The sequence below is a fragment of the Pseudophryne corroboree genome, chromosome 4 (genome assembly GCF_028390025.1).
Source record: "Pseudophryne corroboree isolate aPseCor3 chromosome 4, aPseCor3.hap2, whole genome shotgun sequence".
NCBI lineage: Eukaryota > Metazoa > Chordata > Amphibia > Anura > Myobatrachidae > Pseudophryne > Pseudophryne corroboree.
In genome coordinates, this window is record NC_086447.1 from 74,537,502 (window position 1) to 74,561,801 (window position 24,300).

The following is a 24,300-nucleotide window of genomic DNA, read 5'->3' on the forward strand; positions in this document are numbered from 1 at the left end:
TCTGTATAAACAGTGAGTTCTGATGTCATCACTCCATTGACATTGGGAAACCGTGTGCATTATAAGAAATACGGTAATAATAATAACTGTAAATTATTACGGATAATAGAAGTCTTTCTGGATTTATGTGACATATGAAAGCACATAGGGGCCCATTTATCAATGAGTGATAAATTTCACTGAGAGCGATAAATTTCACCAGCCAATCCACTCCTGTCACTTTTCCAACCCAGCCTGTGACATGGAAGTTAGGAGCTGATTGGCTGGTGCAATTTAACACTCACAGTGAAATTTATCACTCATTGATAAATAAAGGCAAATATTTGCCGATATAACCCTGTTTTCGGGGGCTAGCCACAAATATAATATCTATCCCTGCAATGAAAGAAGGAGGGTTCACAGCAAGTATCTCCGATACCTGCTGCGATCACTCCATTCCTGTCGGCAGCCACATAACCCATAGGTTTATATGAGGGATGCGATGATACCAGATTTACCAATATTGGGAAGGCGAATTGTGTGGGGCACTGTTTCAAAATTTGCAAGTTATAGACCTCCTATGCTGGATTTATTAGTTTGCACACCAAAAGAAAAGAAGTACTGTAGAAGTAAAATTAAGATAAATTTGAAAAAAAAAAACCCCAACAACCCTTAGTTTAAAATAGACATCAATATTATAGACCTATAAAAAGAAGCAGTGAATAACATTTACTTTATTAAAATGTTATTTACATCTTGTTCCATCATTGGGCGTTTCCACGGAGCACCCAATGCACAATTTGTTAAGTATTAATATTAAGAGTGGGCTCTTAGTGGATCAACAACATTTAGCTTAATGGGTGCGTTCCGCCAAACAGCAGATACCGAGAAATAGAGGCAAATATAGGCAGCACCCCAGAGGGCTCAGAACAAAGTCACAATAGTTCAACATTTTAGGGGTTCATACAAGGGCCCAAGACTCAAGCCCAGGTGGAAAAATATGGGTAGAGGTGGACAAAACAAGAGACAAAGGAAGGGGATCATGTGCTGTAAGAAACCCCCAATCCAATACAGGACATCATTTTCAACCTTTCCTCCAGTCAAGTAATTGCTGAGAAGAGGGCTCGCCAGACAATTAACTTTTGAGAAGAGGGCTCACCTTTGTTCCAACAGTCCCATTTATCCAATTACAGTGGGAAATAGATTAATTTATCTTAATAGAAATTTTAAGCTAAAAGAATATTTTGCTTTTCAAAATGGCATTAATTTTGTTAGTGATACAATATGCCCCCTCCACTTACACCATTCCAGCCAAGATCTTCATTTAATCCAGTCAACCTTCACTAGAGTCTTGAACAAAACAGCGACAGAACATCCTGATATACTGTACATAGACCAAAATGATGGAATATGACTAGAAGTGAACAAAAAGCTTTCTGAGACCTCAGCACATATGAGGACAATAAAGGCAAAATACTGTAGACCAGCTATTATCCACAGCTGGTCTACAGTACCAAAAGTCCATAACATTTCCATAACACTTCCAGGAAGGTTGATAATCTCCATATATAAAGGACACCAATACCTTACTATTAAAGCTGTTAGATCTGCAAATGATACCTCCCAATGACCTACTATGCTAAGTAGATGTGTGCAATTTGTATACATATATTCCACATTCAGCAGAATTAACAGCCACTAGGATATTCATTACCAACAGTCCTAACTATGTAGGCCCAGACCCTAATTTGTTAATGGAATGATTTGAATTGGTATTAACACTAAGTTATTTCTGCTATGATAGTGGCTATTATCTCCAAACCTCTGGCAGTGCAATGGGGTCGAATGTGGCCCCATCATATGCCAATGCATTCATGTTTACGGTAGAACAGGATATCTTTTTCTCCAGATGAGAGATCTCCAAGCACATTTTAGCACACTTCAGATACATAAATGACCTCTTTATCCTTTTGACTTGGTTTGAATGTGATTTTCTTAAGAATCAAAGCAAATCACAGACCCCCGTGAGGTTCATGTACCAGATTGACCATAATAAAGTAATTTTTTGGATGTGACCAAAACTAAAATTGATGTGTTAAAAACATCTTTATGCACTAAATCCACCAACAGAAACAATATTTTATTAGCCCGTAGGGCCCATCAATTATTTAGAAAAACTAAATGACTCATGCATGGCTGTTCATTGTCATGTATTCTTCAGCCTACAGGAACATGAAAGACTGTGCCACCGACCGTCACATGTAACATGACATTCCATTACCTTTATGTTGATAGCACTTGCTACTGCTCAGAAGACAGAAGGGAACTGTGCGATCAGGACTATTCTATACTGTAGTTTTGCTGCAACTCTCTTGTAAAGGCTGCAATGTTTTTCTACATTAAAATTCAACCACTATCCCTACATACTGTATGTCCAGCAAAACACTAAAAGTTGGCCTTTTCTCCTTTGCAGCTCTCCAAGAAGTATGGTTCTGTGTTCAGCATAAAAATAGGGACCCAAAAAATGGTCATCCTGTGCGGGTACGAGACGGTGAAAGACGCTCTCGTAAATCATGCTGAGGAGTTTTCAGATAGACCTCACGTTCCGCTGTTTCACGACATATCAAGGGGATACGGTATTCTTTGTTTTTAGTCAAAATCAATGAAAGGCATTTTTCCATATAATGATTAAGGATTGGAACTGTCTTTGTAGTAAGTGAGAATTGTTGTGAATGACGTGTGTGCAGGTGTTGTTATTTGCAGAGTTATATAGGCAAACACCAAAGGATGACTCTTTGAACAGCCCATTTATTTAACCAATAGTGTTGGTTTATTGAAGTATAACAGGTACAGCCGTACTCACTGTTGTACACAGACTGGTTCTTATGGATTGAATCGTTGAGTGAAGTGGGGGGTTCTATACAGCTTACCAGCCACTAAGTGTATGCTGTTACCCGGTAGTGGGGAATGGATTCTGGAACAGCTTTATATTGCATGTCTGGAGCTACGTGGGAGACTTGTTTCTCCATCATGTCACTTCTAGAGAATCAACGAACCGAGGAAGAATCTACAAGATGGTTGCAGTCACATGGTGCAGCAGTACATCACATTGGAGGACAGACCTCTCTGAGTCCTAGTGCCCAGCATGTATGCACAGTATGATGATAGTGTAAGAGCGCACTACTTTATAACAAAATAACGTAGCCATATCTTTACGCTTTTTTATTGGATTAATAAAGCACAAAAATATATCAAATATAGTTTGACTATGTCCCAAGAGGTTTGCATGTGTGCCAGAAGTCTCAAGTCAATAGGGTGTAAATGGGAAAAAAAAACATGTCCAAACATGCTTAAAGGACTCAGATTTGATTGCATGTTTTGAATCAGTATGCAGTCTGTTCGAAGATCTCTAGCTGGTAGCGAGTAAAGACTGTATGGTTGTGATACAGATGATAGACATTAAAAAGATTGACAGCAAAAGGTCGACAGTTAAAAGGTCGGCAGGGTCAAAGGGTTGACACACATGAAAATTTGGGGTGTTGTTTTGTGTTTTTAAACATTTTTTACCCCAATTTGTTGAAATGCATTTGCTCTCCACAAGGTTAATAATGGTAATAGTTTGTGACATGGATAGTAAATGCAGCAAAAGTTGAAAGAAAAAAAAAATCCGTAAAAAACAGGTGTCGACCTTTTGACCCTGCCGACTTTTTGACCGTGTCAACCTAATGCATGTCGACCATTAGTGGTCGACCTATTGACTGTAGACATTTTTAGTGTAGATCTATAGCTCTGATACCAGACTGTATAGATTGCTAAACACATACTGTAGTAGATCAAGGGAACAATACTTTCTTTTTGGATCTGTGAAATAACTATTGGAACATAATATTCACACACTGGCCAGCATTCTTAGGATGCAAGAAATTTGTACCATACTGTACGTTTGGTATCGTGCATTGACTGACATGGCTCCAACACTTTTTGCATCTTTTTGCAGATGTACTGTATGTGCATCAGTGTCTGTATATATAAGTATGAGCTTCTACAGGTGAGCCACACAGATCTCAACCGGCTCTCCACTGGGTGTAACTAGGCAGCAACTGGGCATGTGCCATCAATGTGCTGTGGGCATTGTGTGACCATGTAGATAGAACTGCGGGCTATTCAGACCTGTGCATATACTGCCAGATCTTTAGCACCAAGGAAAGGGCAGTTGGTGCCCTTTCCTTGGTGCTAAAGTCAGACATTTTTTTTAAAGCGGCAGTCATTTACAGACAGGGCATGGGTTTGCCTTGTAAATGCCTGCTGCTTTAAAAAAAAACATCCAAGTTCAGCAGGCATCCTGCACCTCTTGCTAACTCGGATGCCATTACATCTCACCATATGTTGCCATGCAAGGGGGGGGGGGCAAATACAATTATATTTTTCTGTGCAGGATAAATACTGTCTGCCGTTGCATGTAGCCCATAAATGTTAGACAGCTGTTTTTAAGCAGCAATTTAGATTTCAGGTTGAACATACCGCATCCAAATCTAACTCTCTGCACATGTTACATCTGCCCCACCTGCACTGCAATATGGTTTTGCCCAGTTGCTTGCTTTTTTGCTTTACTTACCAGCATAAATCAGGGCCTTATTTCCAGGCATGTAATGCATACTTAGATGCAGCTGTTTTGCGTGTGAATTTGGATCCGTCCAGTTGTCTAGTTCAGTGTATCCATGGATGTATTAAGGAACAAAATGTATAGATAAGAAATTCATTTATTATCCAGTAAAAGAATTGTAATGAATTTCTCATGTTCGCTCCCTGCTTTTTTTTCCCAACATGAGGATCCGTGATCATTTAGGCAGAAGAATTTATTGAATCATTACATCATTAAGAGGTATGCGCCAATCATTTTTTTTAAGTGTGTATTATCTCACAGGTTTTGTAATACAGAAGTGAACATTTAAAATACAGCATTGGGGACGCATTGCTTTTATAGATGTGTTCCATACTGTAGGGGTCTAATCATCATCACTTGATTTAAAGAAAAGCAGGTGAAAATTCAAAAATTTTCGTACTTCTATATAAATTAAGTTTCAGGGCTATTCATTAAACAGGTAATGCAGGAGATAGGTCAGACTAAGCAGTGCTAAGTTTCCAAAAAGTAGCGGTGAAAAGATTCACAGGCACGCTGATTTCTTCTGAGCATTGCGCCTTGCTGTGCTTTAACAACAATTATCCAGGGCCACCGATAATTAGCATAATGAACAGGCCCTACAAAGTTGACGAAGACCCACATATCAAATCACTTTAGTGAAAATACTGTTTGGTGGAGTGATTTTTTTTTTTATCCCAATGTTCCTGTTTTTAAAGGGAAGGACATGGTTGTGGGAGAAGATGATTTCGTCTGTAGAGGGCACAATTTTACATTTTATAATGGGGGACACCAAGCAGACTAGAAAATACATTACACGTGCGGAGGGAATAACACAAGCATGTTCAGATAATTGTAGCATGTGCGATGCAACAACAGGGAAAATACCTTTTACATCATTATTTGCACCCATATTTATTTATTTTTTTTGCTGTTTAAATGGTCCATTAAGGTTGTTTCGCTTTAGTCTCTTTTCAGGTGTCTTGTTTGCTAATGGTGAGGGCTGGAAAGTGATGAGAAGATTTACTCTTTCAACACTACGAGATTTCGGGATGGGGAAGAAAATAATTGAAGATAAGATTATAGAAGAGTCTGACTCATTAGTAGAGAAGTTCAAGTCTTTTGGAGGTTAGTGCTTTCTCCATCCATGGATAAGGGGATATTTTTGTTTAAGTCCTTCGGAGGTTAGTGCTTTCTCCATCCATTGAGCAGAGAATATTTTTGTTCAAGTGCTTTGGAGTTGAGCTCTTTCTCCATGCATTGAACAAGGGATATATTGAACCTTTCTGTTATCTTTATGATGTTCCATCCAAATAATGCAATTGGGTTGAGTTTGAGGCTTCTAGTTTGGAAGGGGAAATAAATTCTTTGGGTGGAACATTTGCAAGTCTGGATTTATATTTTTAATATTATTTACTATTATATTACTTGTCATGCCATGAATGTGATTGTAACATACATATTGGCAGTACTGTGAAACATATGGCGAAGCTATATAAATTAGCAATAACACACATCTGTCCTTATCGTGTTCTTCGCCTACATTTTTCCTGCATAGATAATTTATGTTGGTCACTTAAGCCTTTCTTCCAATTAAAGGAAAACCATTTGAAAACTCCGTGATAGTGAACGCAGCTGTAGCCAATATAATTGTGTCCATAATCCTTGGCCATCGTTTCAACTATGAAGATCCAGTGTTTCTGAGACTAATGAGTTTAATAACGGAAAACATCAGACTTATGGGAACTCCTATGGCCATGGTAAGTTAATTTCCATTATCTTTAGGCATTTATTTTCTTTCTCTCACCTACTGTATTCTAATTATGCAGAGCACCTCTTTATACCCGCTCCATTATCACTCAAACTGCCTTACCTTCTACGCAGAAATTATTCATACCAAAGTCTGTCCTAGCCAGTGTACTGTCTACATTGTCACTCTCTATGTCAATTAACCCCAAGTAGGCCAGGACATGTCCCTACCGTCTCCAGGGTGACTTTTTTTTAGCTTGCTCCACCTAGGCCTTTTTCTTGTCCCGATTTCCTATCCATTGCCCCAATCCTATCTGTATTCTGCCTTTACCAAATAAAACAATAACATACTGAAATACAGCCTTAATTATCATATGGTTAAATGTTTGTAATATCATATGTAAATAACAAAACAAAGAAACACTGATAAGATGAAATCTTCAGTTACTTTTTAGGACCAGGACCATACAATAAACACAAATAGCATACTTATCTCCTCTGGACAGGCTTACACATAGCTGTTTACAACAGTTTAATAAACCTGCGCTGTAAGGTGAAATGAAGCACTCTACAATACTTTAAACTCTATTCAACACGAATATTATCATATGTTATAAGTAAAATATACTCTAACGCAAATGATGCATCTATCTCCTATTATTTAAATAAGAAGTGAGCACCATGGTTTTTTCTTCCAGACGATCATACCAGCTGTTCATGAGCCTCTTAATGTAACTTCTTATCCTCACCAGGGGCATTCAGACATGGAAAGCTATTACTTACATTCCATTTCTGTCCCACATGCACTAAAAGGTTTCTTTCGATCAGCATACCGTCATTCTCATATACGTATCCAATATAACAACACTCACTTTTCATTTCATTCCCGAATGCATCAAAAGGTATCTTTTTCCTTCAGACATGGTTGGTTTTCAAAAAAACTTTCTTTAATACATCCAATAAAAAAGACTTTATCCACCATAAAAGTCAAATAAGATAACAGTTCTTTAAAACAATGTCTCTGTACCAGACCGGACCTGTCTCTGAAATGCGTTGATTCCATCATCCAGGGCCGCAGGAAGGAGAAGCCACACTGCTAGATCCATCAAGCAGCCGTTGGTGTCCGCTGACTGCAGCAGACAGACATAGGAACGTACACCGCTTTCTCTTTCCCTCTGAGGTCCGGTCTGATACAGAGACATTGTTTTAAAGAACTGTTATCTTATTTGACTTTTATGGTGGATGAAGTATTTTTTATTGGATGTATTAAAGAAAGTTTTTTGAAAACCAACCACGTCTGAAGGAAAAAGATACCTTTTGATGCATTCGGGAATGAAATGAAAAGTGAGTGTTATTATATTGGATACGTATATGAGAATGACGGTATGCTGATTGAAAGAAACCTTTTAGTGCATGTGGGACAGAAATGGAATGTAAGTAATAGCTTTCCATGTCTGAATGCCCCTGGTGAGGATAAGAAGTTACATTAAGAGGCTCATGCACAGCTGGTTTTATCATCTGAAAGAAAAAACCATGGTGCAGCACTTTTTATTTAAATAATAGGAGATAGATGCATCATTTGCATTAAAGTATATTTTACTTATAACATATGATAATAATTGATCTACTAGGGGGTAGTTCCGCAACAGGTTATTTGTGCAGATATTGACCTGAGACAGGTCTTTATCTGTGACCGACTTTAAAATAATTATGTACACAGTGTGTGCTAATCACTCGTCGGTGGTGCTCCCAGAGTCAATAGGTTAAGGCAGCAGAACAAGAGAGGAGAAGGACTCTATGTTGGGGCACTCTTCGTCAAAAAATTATTAGACACTAAAACTTAACTTTTAATAAATATAGTAAAAATCTAGTGACTCAAAAATGAAAAACGTGAACAAAAATATTCATGCATATCGCTTAATGCTTCTATTATAAGAATATATATGAAAATGCCTAGGTGAAAATTATTTGTAATTAATACTTTAACTGGGACAAATCTGTCTGTAATTTAAGACAGAATATAGTTGTAGTCCCCGAGGAATACTAACTATGTTCAGTTTTTTAGATATTATAAATGTTCTTTAAGAAAGAAATTGAAGGCAATGTGATCTTTAAATGTTGCCTTTAAGGGTCCTTAAACACCTCCTGCTCTATATTTAGGCAGTGGTGTTACCGGGAAGGCTTTTACTTGAATAAACAGTGTATTGTTCGACTTTATGCAATAGATAGAAGTCTGAAAATACGATATTTGAGATAAAAAGCATTTACATATTCGGCAGTAACACAGTAATGCAGTAGATAGAGGTTTGGAAAAACAGTATTGCAAGTTTTATATGGAGATATGTTGAGATGAAAGAAATATATATGGCATATTTTGCAGTAATACAGTGAAGTCCTAAGGTTCAAAATACAGATAAGAGAAGGAAAGCATTAGAAATAACGGAGGGGGTGTCTTACTTCTGCTGTTCAGCTGGGTTGTTTACTGCACCTGGTGTTCGCTGTTGGTCCCCCACACAGTTACTGACCAGGCCTACCACAGATTTGCTTCCAAGATCGGACGAGATCAGGCGTATCCTGTGGAGTATGGCCGTAATATTCTAAATCTTGTAGCCCAAAAAGGGCGCTTACTGAACCGGTATATCCCTTAGTGTGGGAGTGGGCTGCGCAGTCCCACAGAGTCCCACTAACCAAACGGCCCATTTCACCTGTCCATAGGCTTGTTCACTGGTCCAGTGAACAAGCCTATGGACAGGTGAAACGGGCCGTTTGGTTAGTGGGACTCTGTGGGACTGCGCAGCCCACTCCCACACTAAGGGATATACCGGTTCAGTAAGCGCCCTTTTTGGGCTACAAGATTTAGAATATTACGGCCATACTCCACAGGATACGCCTGATCTCGTCCGATCTTGGAAGCAAATCTGTGGTAGGCCTGGTCAGTAACTGTGTGGGGGACCAACAGCGAACACCAGGTGCAGTAAACAACCCAGCTGAACAGCAGAAGTAAGACACCCCCTCCGTTATTTCTAATGCTTTCCTTCTCTTATCTGTATTTTGAACCTTAGGACTTCACTGTATTACTGCAAAATATGCCATATATATTTCTTTCATCTCAACATATCTCCATATAAAACTTGCAATACTGTTTTTCCAAACCTCTATCTACTGCATTACTGTGTTACTGCCGAATATGTAAATGCTTTTTATCTCAAATATCGTATTTTCAGACTTCTATCTATTGCATAAAGTCGAACAATACACTGTTTATTCAAGTAAAAGCCTTCCCGGTAACACCACTGCCTAAATATAGAGCAGGAGGTGTTTAAGGACCCTTAAAGGCAACATTTAAAGATCACATTGCCTTCAATTTCTTTCTTAAAGAACATTTATAATATCTAAAAAACTGAACATAGTTAGTATTCCTCGGGGACTACAACTATATTCTGTCTTAAATTACAGACAGATTTGTCCCAGTTAAAGTATTAATTACAAATAATTTTCACCTAGGCATTTTCATATATATTCTTATAATAGAAGCATTAAGCGATATGCATGAATATTTTTGTTCACGTTTTTCATTTTTGAGTCACTAGATTTTTACTATATTTATTAAAAGTTAAGTTTTAGTGTCTAATAATTTTTTGACGAAGAGTGCCCCAACATAGAGTCCTTCTCCTCTCTTGTTCTGCCAACATATGATAATATTCATGTTTAATAGAGTTTAAAGTATTGTAGAGTGCTTCATTTCACCTTACAGCGCAGGTTTTTTAAACTGTTGTAAATTGTGTATGTTTTAAGGAACAGGTGTGATCCTTTCTTAATCAACCAGCTGCTTGATAAGTGTTTGAGGGAGCGCACTGTTAGAACACAAATCTCTTTGCTGGAACAACATAGCTGTAACCACACACTTGTATATGTTAAACAGAAAGAAATAAGTCTGCACTTGTTTTTTCCCCATATTGTATATGGTATCAGCTTCATGACAATATTAATGCCATATACATTATGTATACAAAACAGAAAAACTGTCGCTATCTGCACTAACAATAATATACTGCATTGTGCAAATGAATGCATGTGTCACTGTGTAAACAGCTTTGTAACAGTGAAACGTGCACAGTGAAATAGTGAAACGTGCATGTTCGCGGTGTGCCTGTTCTAATTTCTACTTAAATGTTTATAATGATGTATATATGCTTGTAAATGGGCACAAAGAATTTTATATAAAAAGGAATGCCCTTTGAGAAATAACATAGGAGTTGAGATCTATACTTCATGACATAATCACAGCTATCCTCTTTACCACAGATTTTAGATACAATGTTTAATATCTGAATCCTGATGCAACACAATAAACTCTTATAATAAAACATATAGAAACACTATCTTATTAAGGATAACTTTGCAACAATAGTGGATACAGTGATATTATACTAGTGTATTCACTTTTGATTACTTTCAGTAATTGCTATCATACACATTGATGCTATAATGAGGTACCTTATATTACAACTGATTACCACAATACAGGATTAAAGGGAAACACAATTAGTACATTATGATTTTTCCTTTATATTGTGAGGATTAAAAACAATGGTGGGACCTTAATTTAACTCTTACCTCTCAAATTAAATCCAGTACTCATTGGAATGTACTAAATATAACACAGAGTTATATTCATGTGGATTATAAATCAATTATTCCACAGATTCATTATGGATAGTGACATTTATTTTCATTTTTTATTATGAAGATACATATGACCACACTTTTAACTCTGCTAAAAGAATTGTGAGCAATTTGGAAATAAAGGCTATAGCAGGCAATTGGGAACATTGGATTACTAGGAACGCACATATAGCACATTCCCTCATTAATGGAACTCCTGTATCAGCATAATAAACATATCCTAGTCATATAGGTAATTGGCAGAACAGAAGGTGGCCATATATCCTAACTCAATTGGGATTATGCGTGAGTAATTAGGACTATTTGGGGCTGATACAGTCCAATCTTAAAAACATTAAGATAGTCCCATACATTCATTTAGGTTAATTGTGCCATTTTAGGGGTCTTAGGTGGATGTGTTAGCCACATTAGGGAGGAATTATGATACGCTAACTCTGAATAACCCCCTTTATAACCAGCAGCAATGGGAAACATTTTTAAGGCTATCCCATCAAAAGTAAAGTTTATTATTGGTCTTTTTTCTATGCGCCTATTAGATACTGTACAACCATTTTCTTTATCTTATTAAATTGGTCTAGCCTTGGATGTTAATGCTACACACCTTAACAGATATTATTAAGAAGCAAAGGGGTTGAGATAAATAGATCATCTTAATATACAAAAAGTGTTCAGATATTCGTTGCTCTTCTTGTACATATTATTTTTAGACTTTTTTGTAGTATGTAACTTAAGGTCTTTTCACTACATAATCAGAATCATATACAGTGACTTAGTAAGTAAATTAGACCGCACAGACTGAGGCGGGGTTGGGTGGGTGAAACATCTGTAAGCATCCCTAATGAGGGAGAGGTCTTTTGAGGGTCCGGGGTCTGTCGAGGGGGCAGGATCCCTTCTCATGGAGGCTGATTCTGAATTGGACACAGACACGGCTTTCCCTACATCTTTTGCTGCAGTTGCGCCTACAACGTTATGCTGATGCCCTTCCCTGGTGTACATCCGTGTGCGTTTGAGTATGCAAAGACTAAGGCGCCCACTTTCACTGTCTGCAGTCGCTGTGATCATGCTTTGTGTATGTTTATGTGCTAACATCGGTCGCACCATTAAAACGGACAGCATCCCCATGCTAGGTGAAGATCAGCCATCTGAATATGGCCTCCAATTTAAGCAATTCAGTGACTCTGTAGGCAACCACTTTCAGCAACATGCCCATGTCACTCAAATAACATACCAATGTTATGATGCACCTGTGTCTGATTAGCCAATCCCCTGTAACTTCTCAGGAACACCCAACACATGCCTAATACACTTGTTTGTGAGTGCGACTGAATCTGTCTGCGACTCTGTACGAACACCATCAGGTCACATGTAAGGTGCATTTCAGATGCATCTGCAGACATAAAACATCACACAAGAAAAGAAATAAAACACTTTGGCCCACACAGGAAAAAAAATTCACACATTTTTCCTCACAGGAAAAATAAAAACCTGTTGGCTCCCACATTAACTTCCCCAGCACCCCACAGAAGACTGACCTCTCAGGTGCTGCAGAATGAATCAGGCTGAACCTAATTGCCTTGCGGACCGCATTCGACTCATGGGCCAATGTCATAGAGGCAACTGCAGGGCTTTCAGGTGGTCCACCTTCTGACTAACAGCACCGAGGTGTGCCTACTAGTCAGAGCAAATTACAGCTGCTGGTTTGCGTTCCACGGTGGAATGAAAATGCCAGAAATATTGCAGCTTGCATCCAGTATGAATCTAGTATGTATTTCATTCTTGCTGTTGTTTCACCCTGGGCTCAGGGGCTGGATGGGAACTGCTGGTGGCTCATCTCTTATCTTGCAAATTCCCTTTGTGCCTCGCTCCCCTGGCAACAGAGGAGGAGGAGTGGATCAGCCCTGTGACTATCTGTCTATGACTGCCACTCGCTTGCTCTGCAGCATAGCCACATGTTTAGAAGGGGAGGATCTTCTGTTGCCCCCATCCCTCCACATCCCCCTCCCACTGATCACTGGTGTCCTGGTCCACGAGGACATACTTAAAGTTACCTTTGGCCTGGGTAACGTAATGTCCACAGGCTCTGCTGGAGGCCCTGGACTGGTGGCAAGTAGGTGGAGCTCACATACAAAGTGGGGTGTAGAGAAGCTACCCAGGGAGTGGTTTGTAATTTGTTTCATTACCACAGCAAGCTATTAGATGGGTAGACTGTTGGGGCTTCACCTTCTTCTTTCTGCAGCCACAGAGTAATGTGGCTGCAGAAAGGAGGGCCAGCAGAGGAAAGGATCACGGACAGAGGAGGTCTCCATCTGATATCAGAGGAAAGGATCACGGACAGAGGAGGTCTCCATCTGATATCAGTCTGACTGGGTGAAAGGAAAAGCCGGGCCCATAGTATACAAAAGTAAAATAATGTAAAGCAGTAACTTGTCCGCTAATATGGAAATGGACCAGCTGCACCCATCTGATCTTAGGTATACCCCAATATCCAAATATATACAGATAATAACAAAATGGATACGCTAGTTTTCAATGATACAGATTATTCCAGAATAGAGTAAAAATGAATGGAGTGGTATATTCCTTCAAATTTTTCAAAGTTGCTTCAAAACATTCTTGATTCAGATTCTGGTGAAAGTCAGGCCTTATGGAATATGGAGATCTTGGCTCCAGAACCAATCTCCTAGGTCCTGTTCTCCACTAAGTCCTGGATCACCTTCCAACTTGTATGTGAAGGATAGCGCTTCTGTCACCTGCTACCAACGCATTTCGGGAGCTCTTCCTTCCTCAAGCCAGTGCCCTGTAGTATGTCCGGGCCCCATAGGAACTGCACCCATGGTAGTTACACTACTGGTATCATCTGTGCAGGGCTGGCTTGTGAGCCACACCTAACTAGGCTTTTTATAGCCTCTAGTGAAAGCAACCATGATAGCACTAGGCAAGATTTGCAGTATATTATAGCTTGCGCCGTTAGCAATTGTATTTCTTTTTTGTCTATTTATACTGTATAAGTAACTTACAGGGCTGGATTAAGTTTTATTGGGGCCCCAGGGCAACTACATTGTCAGGGCCCTTACCAATAAAATTGTCAAAATGATATGCTTGCGATGTTTTTAAAAAGTGTAATGTGTAAATAGTCTCAGAACCACAAATGAGTTAAACACACTGAGGTGACCCCAGTTTTCAATACACTGCAGAGAATTCCCAGTTCACTTGCAACACAGCGCCCTCCACAACGTTGATGTAGCTGTGTCATCACCCATGGGCACCGCCCCTTGCCGCCTCATTTTTAATCCGGCTCAGGTATTTTCAGTGGTGCAAGTAGAAAAAATGTCTTATAGGTACTGTGTGCACGTGCCAAAGGTGCGTGTGCCAAAAATGGGTGTGGCCAAATGTCACATGGGGCGTGGCCAATGAAAATGGGGGCGTGGTATACATTTGGGGGCGCAGATACACATATGACCCCAATAGTGCCAGATACAAGTTGCCCCACAGTGCCAGATACACATTGCCCCAAAGTGCCAGATAGACAAATGACCCCAGAGTGCCAAATATACATTGCCTTACAGTGCCAGATACACAAATGCCACCACTGTGTCAGATATACATTGCCCCCAGTGCCAGATACAAAAATGCCCCCACAGTGCTAGATATGCCCCCAGTGCCAGATACAGGGATGCCCCCCAGTGCCAGATATGCCCCCAGCGCCAGATACAGAAATGCCCCCAGTGCTAGATACACATGTCCCCGCAGTGCCAGATATGCCCCCAGTGCCAGGTACACATGTCCTCACAGTACCCCCCCCCTTCCCCTGCTGCTTACCGCACTGCTGCTGTCCTGTGTGTGAGGGGAGAAGAGTGCAGCGTGCGCCTCTCCTGCCCCTCAGTCTCCGGCGGCGGTGTGGGTGTCTATCTTCAATTAGGCGCTGATTCGTGAGCCAATCAAAGCTCGCGGTCCAGCAGCCAATCATGAGCCTTGGCTGCCAGTCCGCGAGCTATGATTGGCTCACGGGCCGGCGCCAAATTGAAGGTAGACACTGAGGGGCAGGAGAGGCGCACGCTGCGCTCTCCTCCCCTTACAGCAGCAGCGCGGTTAACAGCAGCAGAGGAAGGGAGGGAGCGGCGGCCCAGCGGCCGTGGGTACGGGGTACCCACGGCTAAATTCTTAAGGGTACGTCGTACCTGCCCACTTGCACCGTTGGGTACCTTATTGGAAGAAACCAACACTGGACTCTCCAGCCTGTCTCTCTCTGTAAGATTAGTTGAACCACTGAGACATTTCCTCTTACGAAAAACAAGTCAGTAACTGCAAATTCTATTTTATTTCAAATTGATTTTTGTGTTGCAGTAAACTGTTACTAGTCATAACTTTCTATACTTTACCTAATCTTGTAGCTATAATCTTTTCCCTCGTAGTTGTATAATAATTTCCAGTCTGTGATGTGCTGGTTACCGGGAAGTCACAAAACCGTGCGTCAGAACGCCATTGAGACGCAGAAATTTATTAAAGAGACATTCACAAAGAGCAAAGAGCAGCTGGACGTCAATGACCAGAGAACTCTTATTGACAGTTTTCTTATCAAGCAGCAAGAGGTACTAATCTTTTTTTTTTTTTAATGTGTCCAGTCTGTTATAACGCAGGGATTCTGTAATAACACAGGGGGGAATTTATTAAATGTTCAGGGGATTTACTAAGTTCTGAGAGGATCGCAGCATTTTCCTAGCAGGTTTTTATCCCTCCAATTTGCCAAATTCAAAACCATTGCAAAAATGGGCAAAAACGTCACTTCAAAACAGAAAATGCCATCCTGATTTTTCCTTATTAGATGTAAAGAAACGGGATGTAGTTATAAGACCGGCGGTCAGGATCCAGCAGTCAGCATACCGACGCCGGGACCCCAGATGCCAGAATGCCGACAGGGGTCCGAGAATGGGAAGAGAACCTGCAAGGGGCTTTGTTGCGCTCACCCCCCTGCCGGCATTCTGGCAGCCGTAATCCCGGCGTCGGTATGCTGCCTGCTGGGATCCCGACCGCCGGTATCGCATACCAAACCCGTTACCACCAGATTTACTGGGGAGTAGGTTTAAAACCTTCCGTAATCACACCGCCAAAAATGACTTTCCTCTGGCAGGAATATTTGTGTAAAGGCTTTTTTATATTATTATGTTCGTCACCATTTACTGTAGAAACAAGTATTTTAAAAACAATAAAATATAGCCTGTGAAAAAAATACATATACTGTATACGTTTATAGAGACTAGGTAATAACAATATCTTCATGAAAGTTATGCTTTCATTATAAACGTCATGCCATATACTGTAGTTACATTTTCATTTTACGTTTTATTTGGGGAATTCATCTTGTTTTTCTTATGTAGAAACCAGAAGAAGAAAGTATTCCCTATTATGGGCACACTCGGACTTTGTGACACTATACTTAAAGTCAAATATCTGAATGATATTTGACCACTAATGTTAAAATATAACTTTTATTTATTATCTTAAAACATCTGCGAAAATATTGTGCAAGTGAAAACAAGTGCAAAAATAATAAACAAAATGTGAAATGAAGCTAAAAATTCAGTCACTGCTGCCTTTAATTTTTCACTCTCTCAAGTGTTTAGAATGTATCCATTTTTGTTACAGAAATCATTTCTTTACCATCCTATTGGAAACAAATGTATCCTTTGTAAGTGCTACTGTGAGAGCTGTAAAGGACTAGATTGCCATTCTTAGTTGACAATCTCTTATTCTTGGGAGTGTGCGCCCCACTCTTTTCCAAGTTTTATAATCAGGCACTCATGCCCTGTGTAATACCTGTAATAAGTCCTTTATTATAGCTGTCTGTTTTACAGAATAATCCTTTACAGCCCCCTATTTTTCAATTTCTATTTCTTGATAATATCTTCTACTGTATTAGATTTTACTTATAGTTCATCCGATTAAACATTTCAATACAGATGGAATGTTAATGTGATGAGACTGAAGATAGTCGTACCATATGACACTACTAAGTTGACAATCTACACATGCTATTTTTGCCTGCCTGTATTATTGATCTTAGTTCATGTTAAATACATTCAAAGGACAATTGTGTTCCCTGCCAATTGTTCAGGAATATTGCCCGTTTAATTTCCTATAACAAGCACTATGCTAATAGATGATTTTGTGCCCCCCGATTGTGGCTTATACTCCCACATCCAAATTAAGGTGTATATCCGTGTTAGCACCTAGATCTTATACCTCGCCCACTAGAAAGGTATGATAATGGTATGTTATAAATACACTATATCATATGGTATTTGGACAGAGCTAATATATTGTCCTTCTCTTACATACCCCAGCTAATACCTGCTGGTCGTGGCGATGATATATTATAGGTAGTATGTTATATCTTATACTGTTTTAGGCAAAGCTAAAATATTATCCTTCTGTTACGTGACCCAGCTTATACCTGCTGGTCGTAGCTTGTGCCTGCAGTTCCACACATATGGTCAGGGGTCCACAGAGCATTCCCTTTCAGGGTAATAACACTATGTCCCACACGATTATTAGTGTTTATTACTTAGGTTAAGTTCGAAGTGTAGACAGGTGTGTTAGATAATACAGAGGTGTCGCGGCTACCTGTTTATAATACCTTTCACATCTCCCATTTATAAATCTTGTTAGACAATGCTAATATAATAAAGTAAATAGATATATCCTTCTGTGGAGATGTATTGTATTATAACATGCACCCAATTTCCAGCTTATATACAGTGTGATAGGGAGCCGTCTAGAGCACAGCTTGCTAAACCCGCAAGCTGTACTACCGTGCAGCCGCTGACCCCCGCTTCCCGTTGCCCAGGGTGCAGTCACCAATAGTGGTATCCGTCAGTGCGGGCTGCCGGGTGAGTGTCCCGCTACGGCCGCTGACCGCCACTTCCCGTCTAACAGGTCACACGCACTGCTGATGATATTCGTCAGTGCGAGGCCGCCGGGTGTATGTCCCGCCTCGGCTGCAGCTGCGGCTTTGCAGTACGCTACAAGATTATGTCACAACTAACAATGTATAAGGAACATTTATATTAAACAATGGATATTTCTATATGCAGTGACTGAACATTTAAAAATGCTAATTGACAGACACACTGCGTGTGAACTGTCTCCTAACGACCGTTTCGCATGAGCTTAATCATTAATTTTTATTTTATTTTTTCCTATGATTAAGCTCATGCGAAACGGTCGTTAGGAGACAGTTCACACGCAGTGTGTCTGTCAATTAGCATTTTTAAATGTTCAGTCACTGCATATAGAAATATCCATTGTTTAATATAAATGTTCCTTATACATTGTTAGTTGTGACATAATCTTGTAGCGTACTGCAAAGCCGCAGCTGCAGCCGAGGAGGGACATACACCCGGCGGCCTCGCACTGACGAATATCATCAGCAGTGCGTGTGACCTGTTAGACGGGAAGCGGCGGTCAGCGGCCGTAGCGGGACACTCACCCGGCAGCCCGCACTGACGGATACCACTATTGGTGACTGCACCCTGGGCAACGGGAAGCGGGGGTCAGCGGCTGCACGGTAGTACAGCTTGCGGGTTTAGCAAGCTGTGCTCTACACGGCTCCCTATCACACTGTATATAAGCTGGAAATTGGGTGCATGTTATAATACAATACATCTCCACAGAAAGATATATCTATTTACTTTATTATATTAGCATTGTCTAACAAGATTTATAAATGGGAGATGTGAAAGGTATTATAAACAGGTAGCCGCGACACCTCTGTATTATCTAACACACCTGTCTACACTAGGAACTTAACCTAAGTAATAAACACTAATAATCGTGTGGGACATAGTGTTATTACCCTGAAAGGGAATGCTCTGTGGACCCCTGACCATATGTGTGGAACTGCAGGCACAAGCTACGACCAGCAGGTATAAGCTGGGTCACGTAACAGAAGGATAATATTTTAGCTTTGCCTAAAACAGTATAAGATATAACATACTACCTATAATATATCATCGCCACGACCAGCAGGTATTATCTGGGGTATGTAAGAGAAGGACAATATATTAGCTCTGTCCAAATACCATATGATATAGTGTATTTATAACATACCATTATCATACCTTTCTAGTGGGCGAGGTATAAGATCTAGGTGCTAACACGGATATACACCTCAATTTGGATGTGGGAGTATAAGCCACAATCGGGGGGCACAAATCATCTATTAGCATAGTGCTTGTTATAGGAAATTAAACGGGCAATATTCCTGAACAATTGGCAGGGAACACAATTGTCCTTTGAATGTATTTAACATGAACTAAGATCAATAATACAGGCAGGCAAAAATAGCATGTGTAGATTGTCAACTTAGTAGTGTCATATGGTACGACTATCTTCAGTCTCATCACATTAACATTCCATCTGTATTGAAATGTTTAATCGGATGAACTATAAGTAAAATCTAATACAGTAGAAGATATTATCAAGAAATAGAAATTGAAAAATAGGGGGCTATAAAGGATTATTCTGTAAAACAGACAGCTATAATAAAGGACTTATTACAGGTATTACACAGGGCATGAGTGCCTGATTATAAAACTTGGAAAAGAGTGGTGCGCACACTCCCAAGAATAAGAGATTGTCAACTAAGAATGGCAATCTAGTCCTTTACAGCTCTCACAGTAGCACTTACAAAGGATACATTTGTTTCCAATAGGATGGTAAAGAAATGATTTCTGTAACAAAAATGGATACATTCTAAACACTTGAGAGAGTGAAAAATTAAAGGCAGCAGTGACTGAATTTTTAGCTTCATTTCACATTTTGTTTATTATTTTTGCACTTGTTTTCACTTGCACAATATTTTCGCAGATGTTTTAAGATAATAAATAAAAGTTATATTTTAACATTAGTGGTCAAATATCATTCAGATATTTGACTTTAAGTATAGTGTCACAAAGTCCGAGTGTGCCCATAATAGGGAATACTTTCTTCTTCTGGTTTCTACATATGTATAATTTATTCCCAGGAGCACCTCCCATAGAATATAAATGATAGATAAACAATAAGATTTAATATATGGGAAATGACCATATGTGACTTACTGAATAATCATTGTCTAATACATATATAGGTCTGTGCGACCCCCCTTTTTCTCTTTTTTCTACCCATCTTGTTTTTCTTAACAGAATATGGACTGTAAGGATAAATTAAATTTACTATGCCAAAGAGATCATCTATAATTTGAAAAACTGATTTATTTGATGCACCCTTCAGTATAACCAAAGTTAGTAAGGCTTAGATAGCTGCAGTGGAATCCTTAGAAGAAGCCAGGGAAATCGGACATGAAGGTGCTATGTGGCTGCAGTGTAAGCCATGAAACCTTGGTGTCCATAGAAGGAAGACGCTATGTACCTGTAGTGGCAGTCTTACAGGAAACCCTCATACTGTATACCCAGAGTGAGCAGGTGCGAGGTATCTACAGTAGCGCTCTCACGGAAGCCAGGAAGCTCAGTAAACATATGTTAAAAATGAGTTAGGTACTAGAGTATTCTTAGCAGAAGCCAGGAGAACCTTGTATGGCCAGAGGGAGCTATGACATTCAGTATGTCGTTAACCAGAGAGGACAAGATTGTCCACATTACATTTTACACCTCACTCCCCCTCTTCCCATAATAATATATTCTGGAACTCTAGGATTTAGACAGTTTAGCATACAGTCAGGAAAAATCTCTGCTGTCAGCTGCAGTAAAACTCCATGAAAGTTGCCAGAACTCCATGTTCTTAGGAGGGACGAATAATCCACCTTCTTGTAATAAAGCCAATCCAAGCCACTGTGTTGGATCCCTCCCTCTTCCTGCACACATAGACCTTCTGTTACTGCTGGTCCACATAAATCCTGGCTGATCATAAATACCAGGCTTAGCTAAATACAGTCAATTATAGGTCTTCCATGGGAAAGATTCCATAGTTACTAATATATGGAATTGGTATGGATTTAAAAATCAGTTCAAATAAAAACTCCAAAATCCATCTTTGAGACCAACAGTTTGGCCTCAGCTAAATCTTTTCAACCCATGTGTAGATGTAGATATGCACAATAGTGTCTAATGCATATAGAGTTGACATAATTATGAATAAACTTATGAAAGTAACCCTATGCTGTTCATTAGTTCTTATGTCCATCTTGCAAAAAAAAAAAAAAAAATTATAATAATAAAAAAATAAAAAAAAAATATATATATATATATATTTAATAAGTATGTTCATATTGAAAACATTTCAGGAGAAACCAGAGTCTGCTAAGTATTACCACGATGAAAATCTTACAATGACCGTCAGTAACCTGTTTGCTGCTGGAATGGAGACCACCTCAACCACTCTGAGATGGGGTATTCTGCTCATGATGAAATACCAAGAGATCCAAAGTAAGATCGCTAGTCCTGCTTATACATATACCATGGTACAATGAGATATCTCATAACAAAATAAATTCAGATGTGTTGCAAGAATGCTTCAGGTCTCACTTCAAAAATTTGCAAACATGATTGTAGTCTTGACATAGATTTCTGAAACCTGTGTCCGTGGATAGAAAACCGTGCAAGATAATTTTTGCTTTGTTTTTATTGTTAACATTAGTATAGTATTCTAGAGATTTTTACTGAGGGTATTGCGGGGTCCATTTAACACACATTAGGCTGGTTGCACATCTGAGACTTTATGCAAATACAATAAATACCAAATACCATTACAAGCCCCCCCATGCTCTGCGCGTCTTTAGTCGCAACCATCTGTCACATCATCAAAAGTTTCACCAGCCCCAAGTGAGGATTGTCCATCAGAGTATGGCCTTCTATGTAGAGATGTGCGGGTCTCAAATACAAACACACCCCAAGTTAGATGTTCCGTGTCAAATTGAGTCCCAGCTTGGGTCTGTTGTCAGTTTGGAACTCGGTTTTGCAAACCGAAACTCAGGTTTTGGATTACATGTAAACAGGTCAAAGTTACATGATTCTAGCTGTTTTTATCAATGTTTATCGATTTTTATCAATTTTGATGGAATTCAAAACTGAATCAAAAACCCAATCCAAACTAAAACATTTGAGGGTGGTTTTGACAAAACAAAACACAACGATAAATTAGAACCAAAACCAAAACACGGGAGTCCACGCACATCTCTACTACTATGTGTCTGAAGGGTCTATTTACTAAGCCTTGGACTGAGGTAAAATGGAAGGAGATAAAGTACCAGCCAATCAGCTCCTAACTGTAAATTTTCAAACGCAGCCTGTAACATGGCAGTTAGGAGCTGATTGGCTGGTACTTTATGTTCATTTGTTACTCTATCCAAGTATTAGTAAATACTGTAGACCCCTGAGTTCACAACCACTTCAGTCAAACGTCCATAAGGTGGACCACCTCTGTTCGTCCACATAACCATCTCCCAGAACCCGCCCAGGGACACCTGATACATTTCTGAGACCTTGTGTCTCAATTGCAACTGTGACTCTGTGCTCACGGACTCTGGATGCATGTGCAGTGCTACTTACAGTACATTTAGGAGGCAGTGGTGCTGCGAGAGGGGGGAGAGGGCACAAATTACCCAGGCCCAGGTCTGATGGAGGGGCCCAGTGAGGGTCCAGTAGGGGCCCGGGGCCCCTCCTCCTTACCTGGCAGCAGCAGCTGCAGCTCTTTTCCTCAGCCCAACACACTCTGCTGTGTACTGGGCTGCAGTGTAGCCATGGAGGTCCTTAAAATACTATTTTTTTTCAGTATTTTTTTCTTAGGGTACAGGACCACACCTCCTGTGATTAGATCACACCCCTTGAAAAGTACCTGAGCCCAGCCTGGCTGTCGACTGCCCAGCATTTAGGTACAATAGGAAAAAAACGCTCAACTGCATCCGACATAAGCAGTACATGTAACTCAGAGTCAGGCCCATAATTGCTTCAGTCTCGTTGATTTTATTGATATTACTTTATATACGTTATTAACATCATAATATGTAACACTGTACAAATCTCGGATGATCCATATAAGAAACTATGGAAAGAAAATACAGTAAATGAAACATACTGTATAAACAGGACAGGATCGTCAGGATGTTCAGTTACAGCCCAGCTTCGCTACTTTTGGTTGTAAGTGTAGATCAGGCATGTCCAAACTGCCGCCCTCCAGCTGTTGAAAAACTACACATCCCAGCATGCCCTGACACAGCTTTAGCATTCTCTGACAGCAAAACTGTGTCAGGGCATGCTGGGATATGTAGTTTCACAACAGCTGGAGGGCCACAGTTTGGACGTGCCTGGTGTAGATGCTCTGTAATGCGCATTACTCTCCATTTGCAGAGCATGTGCAGTCCAAATTCACGCAAAATACAGTCTGCAAGCCGACATTTAGGGGGACATGTACTAAGCAGTGATAAAACTGGAGAAGTGAGCCAGTGGAGAAGTTGCCCGTGGCAACCAATCAGCATTGACTTAACATTTATAATTTGCATACTATAAAACTATACAGAGAGGCTGATTGGTTGCCATGGGCAACTTCTCCACTGGCTCACTTCTCCACTTTTTTTTTACTGCTTAGTACATGTCCTCCTTACTCCTGGATCAGTCATTATTTGAATAAAAAAACAAGTGACAAAAACAGGACGGGATCTGTACTATTTAAGCTTTTTTCAGCTATATTACTTTGGGGTCTATTTATCAAGCGGTGATGAATCTTTTTAAGTTATCACTACTTCCTATTTATGACTTAATATCGTGGATAAATCATTGATATACCCAGCAGTACCTGTAGTCTTCTGTGCCATCCCTATAGACTTTCTCTATTATACTGTACAGTATATTAATGTGATTGTACATAAATTACATCTCTTTATACCATTGATTTTTATATTTTTATTTTTTACCAGTTTGCATGCCAAAACTTACCACTTTGTTGATTAAAAAAAAAAAGAGGAGAAATCTGTATATGGGTCGGGTGCGGGACACTGGCAGTCAAGATATCAATACCGTCATTCCAGCCAAAATTCCAACAGGTGGCCACAACTAAACTATCCCTATCCCTACCACTAACCATAACCCTCCCTCCAACAGCCTAACCCTAACCCTCTCCCTGCAGCCTAACCCTAACCCTCTCCCCGCAGCCTAACCCTAACCCTCTCCCCGCAGCCTAACCCTAACCCTCTCCCCGCAGCCTAACCCTCTCTCTGCAGCCTAACCCTCCCCCCGCAGCCTAACTCTAACCCTCCC

The 24,300-nt window shown here is 39.9% G+C and overlaps 1 protein-coding gene across 3 annotated transcripts in view; it reads left to right on the forward strand.

Annotated features, from left to right (window-relative positions):
• The window catches only part of LOC134908907 (cytochrome P450 2K6-like), a 134,689-nt gene that overhangs the window by 99,290 nt on the left and 11,099 nt on the right, over nucleotides 1–24,300 (forward strand). For all 3 annotated transcript variants that reach the window (XM_063915142.1, XM_063915141.1, XM_063915140.1), the window contains 5 exons: nucleotides 2,453–2,615; nucleotides 5,597–5,746; nucleotides 6,218–6,378; nucleotides 15,466–15,642; nucleotides 21,333–21,474. In XM_063915142.1, coding sequence (XP_063771212.1) covers nucleotides 2,453–2,615; nucleotides 5,597–5,746; nucleotides 6,218–6,378; nucleotides 15,466–15,642; nucleotides 21,333–21,474 — 793 coding nt within the window. The remainder of the gene's footprint in view (nucleotides 1–2,452; nucleotides 2,616–5,596; nucleotides 5,747–6,217; nucleotides 6,379–15,465; nucleotides 15,643–21,332; nucleotides 21,475–24,300) is intronic.